The following is an 18,285-nucleotide window of genomic DNA, read 5'->3' on the forward strand; positions in this document are numbered from 1 at the left end:
TGGATTACAATACATTGGCTGTACAATATAACCATTGAATCTAAAAATGCATAACCATCAAAGTAATGTAACCAAAGGTTTCACAAAGCATAGTGTTTCGAGGAATGGTCGAAATCATCACCTTGATGATTTTTTTGCTTCCTCTATTACTCGGATCGAACAAATACAGGAGGGCAGTAATAGATACAGCAAGCTCTGCCAAAGACAGTCACATACAGAGAAACATACAGAGATATAACATACAGTCAGAAAGACAATCCAGAGACAGACAGAGGCAGTCCGAGACAGACAGAGACACAGTCCAAACAGACAGCCAATAGACAGAAAAAAAAGAGAGAGATACACATAAAGTGGGTTTTTGTTAACCCACTTTATTTTGTTATAGCTAAGAGCAGTTATTTACTATCCTGGGCAATGTCAGAAGCTACGGCTAGTCTAATAGATAAAGCTGAGTGTATGCATGTGTGTGTATGTCTGCTAAAGGAATCTTTAGCAAACATAAAATCACCAAATTTTGCACAGCCACTCCTTGTGAGCGTCAAAGACTAGGTTTTGAATTGAAATTTTCACCCCACGCTTAACAAAATACACTTTTTAACCTCCATATACAGGAGCTATTGTCTGTTGGCTCCTGTTGCAGTTAGCAAGCAAACACATCTCATCTTTTTGCCACAGGTCACTGATATCAGCTCTGAGCTTTGATTGAGTCCAACTATGGGGTGCACCTACACTATGGAGTCCCAGAATTTAGGCCACTTAGACAAAATGGTGTCCTTGCGCTAAATTTACTCCCAAGCAATCAGCACCCAGACCAACTCATTGCCACCACCCATGAATTACTCAAGCGTAGGCACCTCAACCACACAGATAATGGATACTGATGATTCACACAGAACATGCAATCACTACATAGGCTACATTAAGGAACCTGGTAACGTAAGCCTTTTTTCAGATTCACTTATTAAAACGCAGTGGGTTTTTGACCTACACTCCCTGGCTGACCTCCACTCTGGAAGTCTGCATTTCCTCCTCCCTCCAGAGAGGTACTTTGTGTCTTGGTTTTTATTAAAATCCCATAACTTTTGATTGAAAAATGGCAAAACCCATTGTCAATGCCATTGTTTCTAATTATCAGGGTACCTTGCTACTTCTTACCCCATACCAAAATTGGGGTGTCTAGACCTAAAATTAGGCATGTTCTGCATTTGGACGGGGTTTCTATACAGCTAAGCTTTAAGGGTATCTCGATCCTATAACTCCCCTGTAACTGAGGGCCCATAATTATGAATTATGTCCCAGTTACGGACAGCTATGATATCTCTATTGTCTGTCCTGGCTTTTTGGTGCCAAAGCAACCCACATGCCTTCTAATCCTTTATCTCCTCTTCTTTGCAAGTGTTGCAAGGTGTGAATGCTCACCCTTGGTACACAAACAGGCTTCTTCCAAATATTTGGTCACAAAGAGACCTCCTGGGGTGGTCACGGCTCAACTAACAGTGGCAGGTTGTAAAGATTAAATACCATTTGCTCTGTCAAATGGAGTATCATGCCTGTATTGTACTTTAGTCAGTAATAAAATAAAAAAAGACAAGAAACAATGGAAAAAATCTAAAGCTGGTGCAATATTATCACAGATAGAGTCAGAAAGAGAGACAGAGGCAGACAGAGAGAAAGAAATGCAGAGAGAGACAGAGAGACAAACAGAGAGAGGGAGACAGTCAGGGAGGGAGACAGTCAGGGAGGCAGTCAGATAAAGAGACAGACAGAGAGAGATAAACCGAGAGACAGACAGAGAGACAAACCGAGAGACAGACAGAGAGACAGACAGAGAGACAGCCTGACAGAGAGAGACAAAACCGAGAGACACAGACAGAGAGGGACATATAATGTTCCTTGCTGCCATCACACTGTATAATGCCCCTTTAATGTCCCCAGTCAGTAATGCCATATCAGTGGCTTCCTCAGAGTTTAATTACCTTTTTTATGTTAATTATTTTTTGGTTTTAGTATGAACAGGTACATGTACATTTGTATACATCACAATGTACAATTACATAGCAAGATTCAATTAGTAGATGTAAAATCTTGTTAAACTGTTTAATGACTGTTTTCATTATCAAATAGAAAGAAAAGTTTCAACTACTAACAGAGACAAAGGTTACATAAATGATATTGGTAATGAAATCAGTATTAAAGCTTTACTGTAAATTATAGTGATTTTACCAAATTATTATATGTGATTCCCCCTTTGAAAACAAACAGAATGCTGCCTAATTTGTGCTGATCACCCTTTTCTTTCCAAAGTTATGGCATTTTATGTTCTAAAAGTGTTTGACAAAAATCTTTCTCAGAAGAGGTGAAGTGGGCGGAGACTAATATCTGTCAGTCTCTGCCCTCAGGCTGAGGACAGTTAGCCTGCCCAGAGATACCATGATGCCCTGTGTTCTCTCTCAAAGTAATTTAGCATTAAATCCATTTAGTTTGCCACATGTAAATCCACTGAACACTGCATAGTACACATACAGGGAGTATAAGGTGACAGCCTGGCAGCTTCCATCACATGGAGGATCAGGGAACATGTAATAAGTGGTAGAAATTATAAGTACATGAAGTCTATGCCTGTACTGTGTGAGCACTAAGGGTTAATAGCTTATCTCCACAGAGCTGATACTGCTGATGACAAAGTGGGGTAAGGTAGCAGCATAAGGACAGGAGACAGACGGATAAAGTTCTGTAGAATCACAGACTGGATGTAGGGTTCTGATAGGAAACAGAGATACCTTGTACCTCACTATTCTGTGCAGGAGACATCTGCATTCACTGTTCTGTACACATCTAGCTCTTCTACATTCACTGCCCCATGACCCCCTACTCTGTGAGAAACAGCTCCTCCCCTCCCATGAAACCACCTGAGAAATATATTGTAAACAAGCTACAACTTCATAAGGCTTATTTGCACATGGAGAGGAAGCAGCCATTGCAGCACGGAGGTAATCTGAGGTGGACAGCAAAGAAACTGCTGCATATTATTGGTAACAAAGATAATCAGCAAAGTTGTTTACATCCCAAGAGCTATTGTTTGTGGGAAAAAAAACATTACAGTTACACTTTAAGTGTGAAATGAGATTAATAGGATGTAATGGGATGTTTTGTAAACACCAACATTTTTAGCGAGATGTGATTGTCTTTCTGGTATTCCAGTAAACTATTCTATTTTTTAAAATGTTTATTGAACAATATATATATGACTATACAATACAATACAATTTGAATCAATAAAGCATCTATGTTACAGAGTTGCTTTCAGTGTCTTACATCATCTGCATCATATTCCAATAAACTGTGAAATAGTACAAGCATCTTAAACAGGGTAATCATACAGTTATGGAAGCCTGATTAAAGTACAGTACCATAAATCTTTAAGAACTAACATAAAAATTTAATAAACATCCCCTCTTAGCAGAAACATGGGGGGTGTGGTCCAGGGGGGCGGGGATCTCTACTCTTAAAATACAAGTTTAGATTAAGGAAAAGGGTGCCTATCACAAGCTTAGGCCTGCGTTTTAACTTCCACCCCCAGCTTACTGCCCACTCCTCTCCCTCTTCTCATAGAGATGCCCAACCATTAGAGATGGCATTTTCGCTGAAGGGTGACCAAAATCTACCAACTACTATTAAATTGAGTATGACGAATGAAAATCCACAACCGCTGCTTAAAGTAGAAGTGATGCAAAATATGTTTGATAGATTTGAGACTAAGATTTTGTCTAGAATGCAGGGTATGATGGGGGAGTTACAAAAAGAAGTAAGGTCAATTGGGGAAAGAATAGACCAGGTTGAAACAAAACTAAATGAAATAACATCATCGCATAATACTTTACTGATCTCCCACAAAGATTTAGAAGGTAAACCAGCAGAACTTGAGTTAAAAATGGGAGACTTATAAGATAGATCGCGAAGAAATAATGTTCGTCTAAGAGGCATTCCAGAAGCAGTCCAAGACTCGGCTTTGGAGGACTATGTAGAGAAATTTATATCCACAATACTTCCTGAAGCAAAAAAATTTGATATAACAATAGACCGTATTCACAGGATCCCAAAACCAAAACATTTAAAAGCAGACACCCCAAGAGATACAATCCTTAGGATGCATTTTTTTAAAACGAAAAATCTTCTTATACAAGAATCCAGGAAAAAAACTAATGGCTTGGCATACAAATGGGGTTTCCCAGTAAAATGAATTATAACAAAGGATAACACCAGCTTTACATGTATTAATATAAAAAAGTTAATTAAAAAGTGGGGACTGTTAAAATCGACCACTGACACAAAGAGAGAACTTAAAAGAGTGGACCAGGAGTGGTCAGAAGAAGGATGAGAAAATGGGGAGGATGGAGGGGAGGTTAAACCCTCTAAGTGGAGACACCGAGCGGAATGGGACCTCTTTCTTCCAAACAAAGGAGGAGGACCCCCATCCCCTTGGTGATTTTTTGCCCAATATCCAGTACGTCAACATTGGAATTGTTAAAGTCTATTCCAGCTAAGAAATTAGTTGAATTAGGAAATTTGGTGTGTTATATTTAACTGTTTATGTATTTGTGTTTGTTAATTTTGCTGAAACGAGCTCTGAGAGGGGCAATGTAAATAAAATAAATTATGGTGGATTAATTGCATTGAAGATTGAGTCACAGATATGGTTATTGAAATAATGTCTTTGAATGTTAACGGGCTGAATTCACCATACAAACGCAGCCTACTATCGAAAGAAATAACTAAATTACAAGCAGACATACTGGGTCTACAAGAGACACATCTTCTTAAAAAGGATGAGGCAAGCCTCCACCACCAAGATTTCCCTATGATTATTTGCACAACAGCTAACGCCAAAAAATAATGTTTAAACACACTCTAATGTTCACTCTCACGGGGAAATTGGTTGATGATGAAGGAAGGTACGTTATCGCTATAGGGGAAATTAATGATATCCCATACACTTTCGCGGTAATATATGCCCCAAGTAGAGGCCAAAAAACCTTTTAAAAAAAAATTGCAGCCTTATTAGACCAAAATGCTAAGGGGAAAATTATTATAATGGGAGATTTTAATGCCCCCCCCCCCCCCGGACCGAAGAGTGGACTGTTCCTTGGGCACGAGAGGTGATAAAGGAGACCTAGCACAAATTATAAATGAAGAGAAATGGCATGATGTGTGGCGATACCACCATGCCGAAGAAAGGGACTTCACTTTCTATTCTGCTAGACACCGCTCGTACTCAAGGATAGCCTTCCTTTTGGTCAACAACTCAGCATTAACATCATGCCTACACTCTAAGAGTGGACAAATAACTTGGGCAGATCATGCCCCAGTATTCTTAACCATTAAGGAAGGCTCTATCTCCTTCACAAACATTCCCTGGAGGTTGAATGACGCCATTCTAAAAAATGAAGACACTCAGAACCTGATTTACAGAAGAGTTTATGAACACTAATTACAATAAAGAAGTCTCTAATGAATCCCTATATTCCTCTTATAAATTACACATAAAAGAGATATTCAAACAAGTAGCAGCAGGTCAAAACAGAGCAAAAAATAGAGAAATCCAAGAAATTTTACGCCAGATTGCTATGTTGGAAAACTCGAATAAACTAAACCCCTTGGAAAACACTAGCAATAAATTAATGCCACTTAGAGCTACATTAAGATGAGTGACGCTATCAGACTATGAAAGATCAATTAGGAAAATAAAATCACAAAATTATATGTTAGGAGAGATGCAAAAAAGATTAAGAAAAAAATAGCTAAGGAGAGAATAAATCTTTTCCAAGAGGTAAACAAAACCCATCTGAGAGACCCTAGGGAAGTATCCGAAGCCTTCAGGAAATACTACTCAACACTGTATAATCTGAAAGATGATTAAGATACTCCTCAACCTACTACAGAGGAAATTCAGAAATTTCTCTCTGCTCTATCACTCCCAAGGATATCTGCAGAACAAGCAAAGCAATTAGCAACTACTTTCTGTAAAGAAGAACTAAATATAGTTATAAAGGGACTTAACTTAAACTCAGCCCCAGGACCTGAAGGCCTAACAAATATGTTTTACTCTAATTTTGCTCAGTCACTGAGTCCATTTCTAGTAAGAACCTTTAATGTCTGGCAGGACAAGGGGGCTGTCTCAAGGATGAACTCAGAAGCTATAATCAGAGCAATCCCAAAACAAGATAATCCAAATCCATATCCAGAAAATTATAGGCTAATAGCTTTAATTAATTGCGACCTAAAAATATATGCTAAAATCTTGGCTAAGAGGTTGGAAAGAATAATACCTAGTTTAATTTCCTCAGATCAAACAGGCTTTGTATATGGGAGGCAAACTAGGGACGCGACCAGGAGAATGATCGATTTCATATATGCATCAAAATCCTCGGGTGCCCCAGCTGCATTCTTATCCCTAGATGCCAAAAAGGCTTTTCTATAGGGTGCACTGGGGCTATCTAAAGGAAGTTCTGACTAAATTCGGCATAGTTGATCAAATGCAAAAGGCAATTCTGGCTCTCTACTCTGCTCCTTCAGCAAGGGTTTTGATATCAGGTTTTTTGTCATCGCCATTTGATATATCCAGTGGGACCCATCAAGGCTGCCCTCTATCTCCATTAATATTTGCCTAATAATGGAGCCCTTGGCGGAAAGAGTAAGATCTAACTCGGGAATTGCGGGCATCCCAGTGGGGAGAGAAAGACACCTAATCTCTTTATATGCCGATGATGTTATCATTACATGTCACAACCCCAAAAAGTCACTTCCCAATCTGATACAGACCCTTAAGCAGTTTTCAAATATATCATACTATAAACTGAACATAAAAAAGTCTGTCCCCATGCCGATAAATGTCCCTTCTATAACATGCCGAGACTTGTCATTGTCCTGCGGCATTATATGGAGGCCAGAAGGAATAAAATACTTAGGAATTATTTTGTGCCCATCGATAAATGAAACTATCAAGAAAAATGTAATTAAGTTGAAAGCTAGTCTTAAAACAGACTTTGATAAATTAGGAAAGATATATCTATCCTGGGTGGCAAGAATCCAATTCAGCAAGATGACAGCTTTACCAAAGATTTTGTATGTACTTCGCTGCCTACAGATATCAATCTCGAATAAAGCCTTAAAAGACATTCAGACAACGTTAAATAATTTTGTATGGAACAATAAGCAACCACGGGTAGCAAGGGCAAATTTGTACTACCCTCTTGAAGAGGGAGGACTAGCAATGCCAAATATTGCAGTATATTATAAAGCAGTCTCTGTGGACTCATTAAGAGAATGTTGGAATCAGACAGGAGACCAAAAATGGAGGAGGCTGGAGGAGAGTTTTGTTGATGGGAGATCAATAAGAGCTATGATGGAAGCTGTCTTCTTGGGGATTCTGAGATCCCATCCAACCCTTCCTACACTACAACACACTTTGAAAAGTTGGAAGGGAAAAGTGGATAATATAGGACTGAATAGAAATCAAATAACAATTAGGGCGATAGAACTTTTGGTTCCCAATATGAGATTGGATTTTTGGGTTAATAGAGGTATACACAAAATAGCTGATTTGTACGAGGGCACAGCTTTGAAATATTATTTAACCCCTTATCACCGACACTAGTTTTCAGCTCAATGACCAGACTCGATTTTTCAAATCTGACATGTCTCACGATAATTGGTTATAACTTCGGAACGCTTTAACATATCCGGGTGATTTTGAGAATGTTTTCTCGTGACACATTGTACTTCATGTTAGTTATAAAATTTAAGTGATAAGTTTTGCGTTTCGTTCTGAAAAAAAGTGAAAATTTGGCAAAAGTTTGTAAAAATTCTTCATTTTCCAAGTTTGAAATGTTCTGGTTTCCAGACAAGATGTAAAACTACCCAAAAAGTTTGACAATTAACATTTACAGAATATCTATTTTATGTTGGGATGATATTTTATGCTTCCAGTCATTTTTCTAGGATGTTATGAGGTGCAGAACTTTAGGTGCGATTTTTCTTATTTTCATGAAAATTGCCAAAACTCACATTTTGAGGGACAACTCAGCTTTCAAGTGACTTAGTAAGGCCTAAGTAATAGTAAAACCCCATAAATTACCCCACTATAGAAAGTTCACCCCTCAACATATGTAAAACAACTTCTATTAAGTCTATTAACCCTTTAAGTGTTTCACATGGTTTAAAAAATATGGACCTGCGATTTAGAAACTATAGAATTTTTTTGGAAAATACATTCATTTAGGCCAAACTGACAGTTTCAGAATAAATTAAATGATGAAACGCACTGCAACGCTTGATGCCCAATTCCTCCCGAGTTTACTGATACCCCATATGTGGTGGTAACCTGCTGTACGGGCACACGGCCGAGTACGGGCACACTGCCAGGAAGGCAGAACCCAGCACAGAGAGGAGCCGACAGCCCCGAGTCACTCGTCGGGACCCGGGGCAACGGCAGGAGGGATCGGATCCCCTGGTAAGAACACCGGGGGGGTCCGATCCACAGGGGACACGCTTACACGCCGCGGTCATGCTTGACCGCAGCGTGTAAGGGGTTAAAAACCCGGGAGTTTTTCCGATCCCGGGTGTTAGTGCCGTGTCTGGGCTGTGATATCACAGCCCGACACCGGCACCAGCAAGACCCGGTGTCCCGAAATCTTCTTCTGACGTGCCGCCGTAGAAAGGCGTACGCGTCAGAAGAAGTACCCTTAGTGACCGCCGTAAAAAGCCGATACGGCGGTCATTAATGGGTTAAACATCTAAAGAGGCAATTTGATCTCCCCAACAAGGTCTTCTTTCAATATCTCCAAGTGAGAAGCGTTTTAACGGAAACGAAAAAAGAAAATAAATTCCAGTTGCGTCATCTGCGGAACCTATTTGACCCACAAGGGGAAATATTAAGGGGCATATCATTGGCATATGATACTTTCATTAAAACTTTTCATGTAAAATAGGGCAGACAAGCTGAACTATATGCTAAAATGGGAGTCAGATATAGAACAATGGACAGAAACTCTCACATGGACAGCCCATTGTTCATTATGCATTAATCATATAGAACAGATAAAAAAAGATGCATTTAAGATGGTATCTCACACCAGAGAATCTAGCCAGGGGAGGCACCTATTCCACTCATCTATGTTGGCGGGGATGCCGAACCAAAGGTGACCAAATGCACATGCTGGTCATGTCTAAAACTGATCCCATTCTGGGCACAAATAGGGAATCTGATTAATACGGTGACACATTCTCACAACGCCCTTTCCCCTAAACTAGCTTTACTCCACCTAGGGATGGATGTATTTCGGGTAGCCCAGAGATGGATTGTTACATACATCTTGATTGCGGCAAGGCAGTGCATAGTGTCAAATTGGAAAACAGAACAAAAATTAGATATAATAGATGTTTGTAATAAAGTTAACACATATATGCATTATGAAGTAACTATGGCCACAAATTATACACATTTCCGTAAAATAAAAGAAAGATGGTCCCTGTGGGAGAACTCTCCCTTCTCGAATTTGCCAAAAACTGGCTCTGGCCCTTGAGTTGAATTTAGTCCCTAGATGCATCAGAAAAATGCACTAGATAGCCCTATCTAGCAGGACGCTGAAAACGAATCCATTTGAGATGTGAAACACTTGCCCCTCCCAGACAGCTGCAAAAAAAAAATAATGCTTGTCTTTTTTTGTATGATATTATTACTGAAATAAACCTTGCAAAAAAATAAAAGGCAATTGTCTTTGTTCGTAAGTTTTATTCATGTAATGTCTGTAGGCCATATGCGGCTTTCAATATTTACTGTTCATTATGTATATGTATGCCTTTGTAATAAATTAAATTAAATTAAAAAAAAAAAAAAAAAAAAAAAAAAAAACAAGCTTAGGCTGTGTTTCACTGTTATCTGATGTTACGTTGCAATTCGGCTGTGGTATAAGATGTCAGGGTGGAGTCACACCATTTCTCTCAAACTTTACTAAATTTATCTAAACGCCCCCTATTGTTATAAACTATTTTGTTATATGGGACAATTGGGTTCTTCCATTGTAAGCAGGTGGGAGGTAAGTTGTCCATTCATCTCAAGGCGATGGATTTTCTGGCAACGAATAGGACTTCTCTAAGAAATATTCATTCTATCTAATTTAGAATGCCAAAAAAGGCAAATAAGTGGGGTGGCAGGTATTGGTCTTTAGAGTAAATTAGAGAGAATCTCAATAACAGCAGACCAGAACGAGGAAATATAGTGATATGACCAAATCATGTGCCAGAAATCTGCTGGCAAGGTGGAACACCTTAAGAATTAAGAGGACGTCAACCTCCCCATTTTGTATAGGTGGAGGCTGCCTCAAGTAATTTTGATGCATGATGTATAGCTGTGTTAATTTGTTGTTTATAGATGGAGAAACATATTGGTGTGAATCGAGAATCTCTGACACAATTGCGCACATTTACTAAGGGTCCACTGAGCGCATTTTCGTAGGGTTTATCGACGATTTCTGAGTTGCCCCGCATTTAACAGGGGATTTTGGCACACGTGAGCGGATTTTGGAGAATTGGTGCCGGCTTGCACACAACAGAAATTGGTGGGTGGGCCATTGGACAACCCAACGGATTCAGTCTATGCGCGGGATTTAACGTTTCAAATTGTGTTGCAAGAGACACACTTACAAGCACCGGGAAAAAGAAAGAGAACTGCGGCGGACCTCTGCGGAGAAGCGACAGATGCAAGAACTTGGGCGCACGAGCTTCGTGAATTGCGCCCGACTTGATCTTCGTACCGTCCAAATCGGGGATCGCGACAGGACCAGGTAAATAAATTTGCCCCAATGTCCTTATTCATTTCAGGAATCAGTTCAGCCCAAGAGGTTGCAGCTCTTAAATTGTGGATATGATACCCCCTACTCCCTGGGATTTCACTATCCCTATCAGAGGATACAACTTGTCTGGTTTCTGGGAAGTGGGTTTGTATTGTGTGCCTTAATTGTAAGAATCTTTTCAAAAATGGGTGCGCTGTAATTATAATTCAGTTTCCAAATGGCCATATGAAGCAAACATATTATTTCTAAACAAATCTCCCATAGTACGTACTCCTAGGGTATGCCGCAAGTCAGCATCAGGTAACTGTTTTAGCTGTGGTAAGCCATCATTATACCACAGTGGGGTTTCCTCTGGAATCTCATTGAATGGGTACAGGGCTCTTGCCTCACCGTCTTAGCCACCTTAAGGACAGGAAGTAATTATTTTGTTCACCCCTCTCTGTCTGTTAGGATAGACCAAAGGCATTTGACATCTAAGTATTCAGCTAACCTACTCTCGGGATGTGGGAGGAAGCCGAGTTTCTAAATGGTCATATGAAGCAAACACATTATCTCTAAACAAATCTCCCATAGTACGTACTCCTAAGGTATGCCACAAGTCGGCATCAGGTAACTGTTTTAGCTGTGGTTAACCATCATTATACCACAGTGGCGTCTCCTCTGGACTCTCATTGAATGGGTACAGGACTCTTGCCTCACCGTCTTAGCCACCTTAAGGACAGGAAGTAATTATTTTGTTCACCCCTCTCTGTCCATTTAGGATAGACCAAAGGCATTTGGCATCTAAGTATTCAGCTAACCTACTCTCGGGGTTTGGAAGGATGCCGGGGGTTAACCTACCAGGGAGGTATTTGAGTTGGCCTGCTAGATAATACAAAAACATGTTCGGGAGCGCCATACCCCCATAGAATTTGGGCGTTGCAGTTTAGCAAGTTGGAGCTTAGAGAGTGATGAACCACAGAGTTGAATTTGTATGTAAGTCCAAATTGTATATTTTATAATTGTAGATCCAGACAATTTTTTTTTGCCCAAGTGACAATTGGAGTTTCAACATTTTTTTATGTAATTGGACCAAGGATTATCAATAAAGCTTCATTACAGACACTTTTAAAATGATTGTTGCAATCTGGAGCTATAGTAAAGCCTTCAGAGAGCTTCACCAGAGGTAACAGTGGGCAGGGGTCCGTCTGTAACTATGAGTCGTCTGTAAGTCGGGTGTCCTTAAGTAGGGGACCGCCTTTATAATAATTTGGGCAGCACCAACATTTTTACCAAATTGATTCTACCCGCTACACAGAGGGGTAGTGATACCCATACCTTAAAATTAACTATGTAGGGTGTCAGTTCTCAGTTATTATTAATTGCTATTCGGGCTTGAGGACAAAGATTCAAAAGGGAAACCCATTTACTGAATCCTGTACCTATCCCAAATTTTTCCAGTACAGCTATAAGAAAATTCCACTCAACAGAGTCAAAGGCCTCGGCCATATCTAGTGAGACCAAGACCCAGTCCTCCTGTCTAATATATCCCACCTGTGCTATTATCTGGGCTCGTCTCAAATTATCTGAGGTGCTCCTGTCTGGGATGAAGCCGGAGTAGTCACAATTTGCTAAGGATGTTACCACCTTGTTTAGACGCATTGCCAAGACTTTAGTGAGGATTTTGTAATCCATATTCAGTAGTGGAATGGGTCTACATGAGCCACATTCCGTAGGTTCTTTATCTGGTTTAAGAATGACCACAAAAATGGTATTGTAAAAAGAATCTGCCAAGCCATGGTTATCAAATGAGGCCTGTAACAATGCTAGCAGGGACCCAATGCCTTTCCATAAGTCATCGATCGAGAGAGCCTCCTGCAAATCTTCTACAGTGATTTTGGCATCTAACGCTGTTCTCGGGAGGGAGTGAGTGGGGAAAACTATGTCACTTAAGTAACTCAATTCCTGCCTGAGAACAGTTGCTTTTTGATACATATAAGTCTGCGCAAAGCCTCTAAAATACCTATCTCGCTAGATATTCTGGATAGCACTGCAACAGGGTCGCGTTATTAGGTGTATGTTACACAAAACTACTATCAGCTCAGCCCTCTACTGTGAAATAAACAAAAATTACTTCCCCGTCATACCTTCTACACCATGTGCCTGTTTTGTATATAATTAACCTCCTAAATAGGAAGATAAGCCCCAGTATAACAATATGGTGTTGCACACCATCATCTGTATCCCTTTCACAGAATGACCTAATTAATTGGGGGGGAACCCCCAATACATACAGCATGTGTACATAAAGGTAATGCCGAGCAGGCTTTATGGTGCAGTAAACAATTTTTTTCTGTTAATACCCGCAGTCCAGGTAAGTATACTCATCCTCCTCGATCAATGTGTGATAAGAAAGTATATCCGATGGGAAGAAACAACTCGACATAACCAATCTCCTAATGGCCCGGTCTACATAGAGTGTTCAGCCAGTTGTCCGCATCTGATGGTGAAGTTTAAAACGACACCTTTTCCACGCATATTACTCTAAGATGGGCATTGAAAGCTATAGATTAGGGTATTTGCGATTCTTGAAGGCGCTTCTTCACTCTCAGGAACAAAGCTCTTGACTTTTGTAAAGCAGCCAAAATCTGGAAACAAAGAGATGTTGGTGTTCCGATACGAGATGGTGCCAGTATGTCTAGCAGCTTTTAATATAGTGTCACGGTCCTTGCTACACAAAACCCAGGCCAGGAGGGGTCCCTGGTATCGGTGGCTTCGCCAGTACTCTGTGGGCTTGCTCAATAGTGAAGATAGTAGACAGCTCAACATTGGGCAGTACCTCTTTTATCCAAGACTCTTTAAATCTTATGGGGTCTGCTCCTTACACCCTCTCTGAAAGGCTCAATATATGTACATTGTTAAGCCAAAGGGGATCTTCTAGGTCATCTGCTTTCTGTGATCACAATTGCACTGCTCTCTCTAGACTGACTATTTGCATGGGTATCATGGCTGTGCCATCCTCTACTTGGGATGTACATTGTTCAGTGTCTTTCACCCGGCTCTGCAGCTTTTGCATGTCATCATGTCTTATTAAACCCATTTTGATTTCTTCAATCTTGGTGGTTAGGGAGGTCGTAGATTGTATCGCTGAAAGCAGTTGTGCCAACAGCTCTTTTAGTGTTAGCTCCGGCTCCAGATCTGTATTAGTTGCTGCATTATCCTTATCCTCAAGACGGCGCCAGCGCCATCTTGGGTCTGGCCGCGTCTAACGTTTTTTTTTTTAACTTCTCCACCACACTGGAGCCTCTGGATTTGCTCATTTTAGCAGCAACCCGTCGGGAGGATCTTATGAGCTTCGGGTCAGGTATGATTGTGGCAGAATATCTGCAGAATAATAGGGAAAAGCTGGCTAAGTAATGGAGCTACTTCTAGTTGCGGCCACTCATGCATGTATATTAGTGGAATTACAGTTTTCTTGCATTAAAATTTCTTGTAGCATTAATAATAGTTTGTGGCCATCACACTATATAATTCCCCTTTATTTGCCTCCTCCCTCAACCCATATACCAGTTAAAAAAGATAATATCAGATTCCCCAGCAATAGGTCCTTTCTGTCTGACCTTGGAGCAGTAGGTGTGATTTCAAGCTTTTTACATTTTTTTTCTAAAAATATTAATATTTATTTTTTAGAAGCTGGCAAAACATCTCTCCAAGAAATCCTTTATATTCCGATTACAGATTATGGTGATTTTATATCTGCTGGCCATTAGGTCAGTGTTACTATAAGAATTGATCCTTATATTGGGAAGAAACATTTCATATCTCCACTTCCCCGCCACACTGCTGGAAGCCACGATGTCATGAAGATGTCACGGGTTTTTTAGGCAACAACCACTGCAACAAGATGGCTAAACAAAGTGATTGCCCTTGTCATTTCAAGGGATCAATCTGACATAGTAACTTTAGTACAAACTAAACTTATGGTCCAATTAATGTGAAAAGCTTCCCAGTAGCTCTGCAAAATTTAATCAAATATTGATGAAACATCTCAAATTCTTTACAGGTACTAATTGGATGATAGAAATTTTAAATCTCATTAAACACAAAGGAGACTCAACAGTAAGCAAAACTGTGCCTATCCATATTAGATCACCATGGTATGAAACTGCTGGATCTGAAGAGTACATCAGCAAGATGGATTCTCCAAGAATAATATCTTCCCATCTACCACAGCACATATTTGCAAAGTCTTTTTTCAAATCTAAGGCAAAGGTATGTACAATGGTAAACTGTGGCTAGTATTAATAATTAACCATTGGAAAATTTAAGCATATGGATTAAAGCAATGAAGTATACCCAGAGAAAGTTTACTACCAGAGGTTGCACTACTATTTTTCCAGAAGAGTAATAATACTCATCTTACCATTTTGGAGGATTCATTTCATACAAGGAGGAGTATGAAATTTGAGACAATTATAGTAATTTTAAATTTTGCATTAAAGGGTGCCTAAGCATTTTTTTTGTTTCAACCCAGAGACCAGACTATAGCTAACGCCACTGACCCCATATCAGACTATGTCTGATGCTTCAGACATGCCTGCCAAGACTATGCCTGACACACCAGACTCCCCCTGTCCAGGCTATGAATGATGCCCCAGAGCCAGTTGATCAGACTTTGACTGACTTTCCAGACACATGAGAAGGATTTGAGCTCCTTGAGACTTATTTCAGGGTCTGGAAACTTTGTTCTCTGAATCTCATGCCATTTACCATTCTGAATAATGTGTATCAAGGCACAAAGTGTCTTGTCATGTGCGGTTGCTGTCACAAACTGATTAGCTGAAAGAGTATTTGGAACTGTATGAGCTGTAATAAAGTTGATATATTCTTCGGTTGACCACTGAGTAGTTTGATCTACTTCTGTAGGATGTCTTGAAATGTAGTCAGCTGGATTTCTGTATTCACCAGGTCTGTGAATGATTTTGTAATTATATCCTTAAAGTTGTAGACCCCATTGTTCAATTTTAGCTGGAATCTTGGCCCTTGGGTTTCCAAAGATCGTGAAGAGAGCTTGGTGATCTGTGTAAAAGGAGCTCCATACAGAAACAGATGAAAAAGCTGACATCATCAGACAACAGCTAAACTCTCTTTTTCAGGCTGAGTGTATTTTCTTTCTGTATTTGTTAAACCTTTACTGACATATGAAATTATGCTTGGGTCTGAACTGTTGGTTTGTATTGTGCTAGAATAGCTCCCAGTCCCGCTGGACTCACATCCGCAGTCATTTTAGTGTGTAAAGCGAGATAAAAATAGAACATTGTTGTGGCTGAACACAGTTCATTTTTAAAAGTCTCAAACGAGGTTTGACATTCTGGAGACCACTTGAATTCACAACCTTATTTTGTAAGGTTTCTTAGTGGCGCACTAATTGTTGATACATTTTTAATGTGTAGCACAGTAGCTGGACATCCCAGGGAAGGAACGAAATTCACTGACATTCTCAGGAATAGAGGCCATTTTTACTGCCTGTACCTTTTTACGATTGGCTGTATTCAGCAGAAAAGATATGATCATAAAACTCTAGAGAAGTTTTGTTAAATTCACATTTAATTTAATGTGAGTCCCTGAGCTGATAAGCACTCAAAAGAACAGATTTTACCAAAGAACAGTATGCCATCACTATAATTGAAAACATTGGGAATGTGGTTGATTACACATCGAATGGCATCTTGGAAAATTTCTACTGCAGAACAGACTCCCAAAAGTTAAGTGCTTGTACCTTCTTAGGCCAAAATGTGTAGAAAATGTTGTCAAGTAACTTGACTCCGGGCTTAGTTCCAGCTGATGGTAGCCTTTTGTTTAGGTCCAGTTTTGAAAATAATTGTTATTCCATTTAGTAGATTAATAATATCATTCGTTGTTGGAGAGCTATGTCTTTCTCTCTGAATAGCAAGGCGAATATCAACACAAATTTTTTTTTGGTGAGGATCTTTTGGTTTTGCAACCACCACAATTGGAGAAACCCATGTGGCAGTGACTGTTTCAACATATCTGGGTCCTCTAAGCATTGGAGCTCTTCTAACACCTTCTTAGAGAAAAGGAAATGCGTCTATTAGCTTGTGCAACTGGACAGACACTTTCATCTGCATGAAGGTGCACTTTCAATTTTCCCAGTCCACTAAATAGTGACGAGAATTTATTGTTTGAATTCATGCATTATTTGAATTTCATTGTCAGCTGGATCAGTTATTGTGTGAATGATCTGAATGAGACCAATGTTCATAGCTGTATGGTAGCTAAGAAGATAGCCTTCAGAGCCTTGTAAGATGCTTGTTTTCTTTTTGTCTTTGTAATTGATTTTAGCATCAAATTTTCCCGCTAGAGATGGGAGAATTTATGTAAATTAGATTCAACCCAGTTCGCCAAATTTCTGAGAAAATTCTATTCGAACCAAATCGAATCATAACGAATCACGGCATGTGATGTAACGGTACGTCACATGCTGGGTGAGGGTGCATGGAGAGGGCTCATGGGCTGCATATTGCAGCAAAGGCTTACCGGTAACACTCGCAGTTGGTGCTAGCACAGATCACAGGTGTAAGCCCGTAGATCGCTGCCGGCAAAGTTTTGCCCACGGCTTAAAAAAAATGGCGGCGCATGGGCCCATCTTGCCGAGGATCGTTACTCCCCCGAGATCCATCACTATGACAGCCTTGGGTCTTCCGACGATCCGAGGCTGCCTCGGTTTGACCCCTTCAATACAATAGTGCTCATTTATTAAGGGTCTGCGGAGCACATTTAACAGGGGATTTTGGCACTCAATTGGATATAAAAATAAACAGTAAAAATCATAAACACATTAGCTGCATCCAAAAATGCCTGAGCTATCAAAATATAATAACGTTTTCACCGCGTTTAACCCTTTAAGGGAAAATAGCGCCCAAAGTCGATAATGGCACTTTTTTGCCATTTTGAAAAATATAAAAAATTCAATAAAAAGTGATCAAAAGCTTGTACAGTCTTTAAAATGATAGCAATGAAAATACCATCAAAATTCTCAAACAATGACACCACGCTCAGCTATGTACACCAAAGTATAAAAATGTAATTAGCGCTAGAAAATGGCAAAATTAGAAAAAAAAATTTGTACTGGAGGTTTTAATTTTTTTAAATGTATGAAAACATTATAAAACCTATACAAATTTGGTATCCCTACCGCCATACAGTGAGGAACACTACCACCATAAAGTGAGGAACACAACCTACCTGCCGTGAGGAACACTATCGCCATACAGTGAGGAATACAGCCATACAGTGAGGAACACTACCAACATACAGTGAGAAACACTACCGCCATACAGTGAGGAACACTACCGCCATACAGTGAGGAACACTACCGCCATACAGAGAGGAACACTACCGCCATACAGAGAGGAACACTACCACCATACAGTGA

At 39.9% G+C, this 18,285-nt stretch overlaps 1 protein-coding gene across 2 annotated transcripts in view; it reads left to right on the forward strand.

Moving 5' to 3' along the window:
* Positions 1-18,285, forward strand: part of LOC140064054 (sulfotransferase 2B1-like) — a 158,810-nt gene that overhangs the window by 102,753 nt on the left and 37,772 nt on the right. For both annotated transcript variants that reach the window (XM_072110496.1, XM_072110497.1), the window contains one exon: positions 14,893-15,101. In XM_072110496.1, coding sequence (XP_071966597.1) covers positions 14,893-15,101 — 209 coding nt within the window. The remainder of the gene's footprint in view (positions 1-14,892; positions 15,102-18,285) is intronic.

Source organism: Engystomops pustulosus, chromosome 6, assembly GCF_040894005.1.
Source record: "Engystomops pustulosus chromosome 6, aEngPut4.maternal, whole genome shotgun sequence".
NCBI lineage: Eukaryota > Metazoa > Chordata > Amphibia > Anura > Leptodactylidae > Engystomops > Engystomops pustulosus.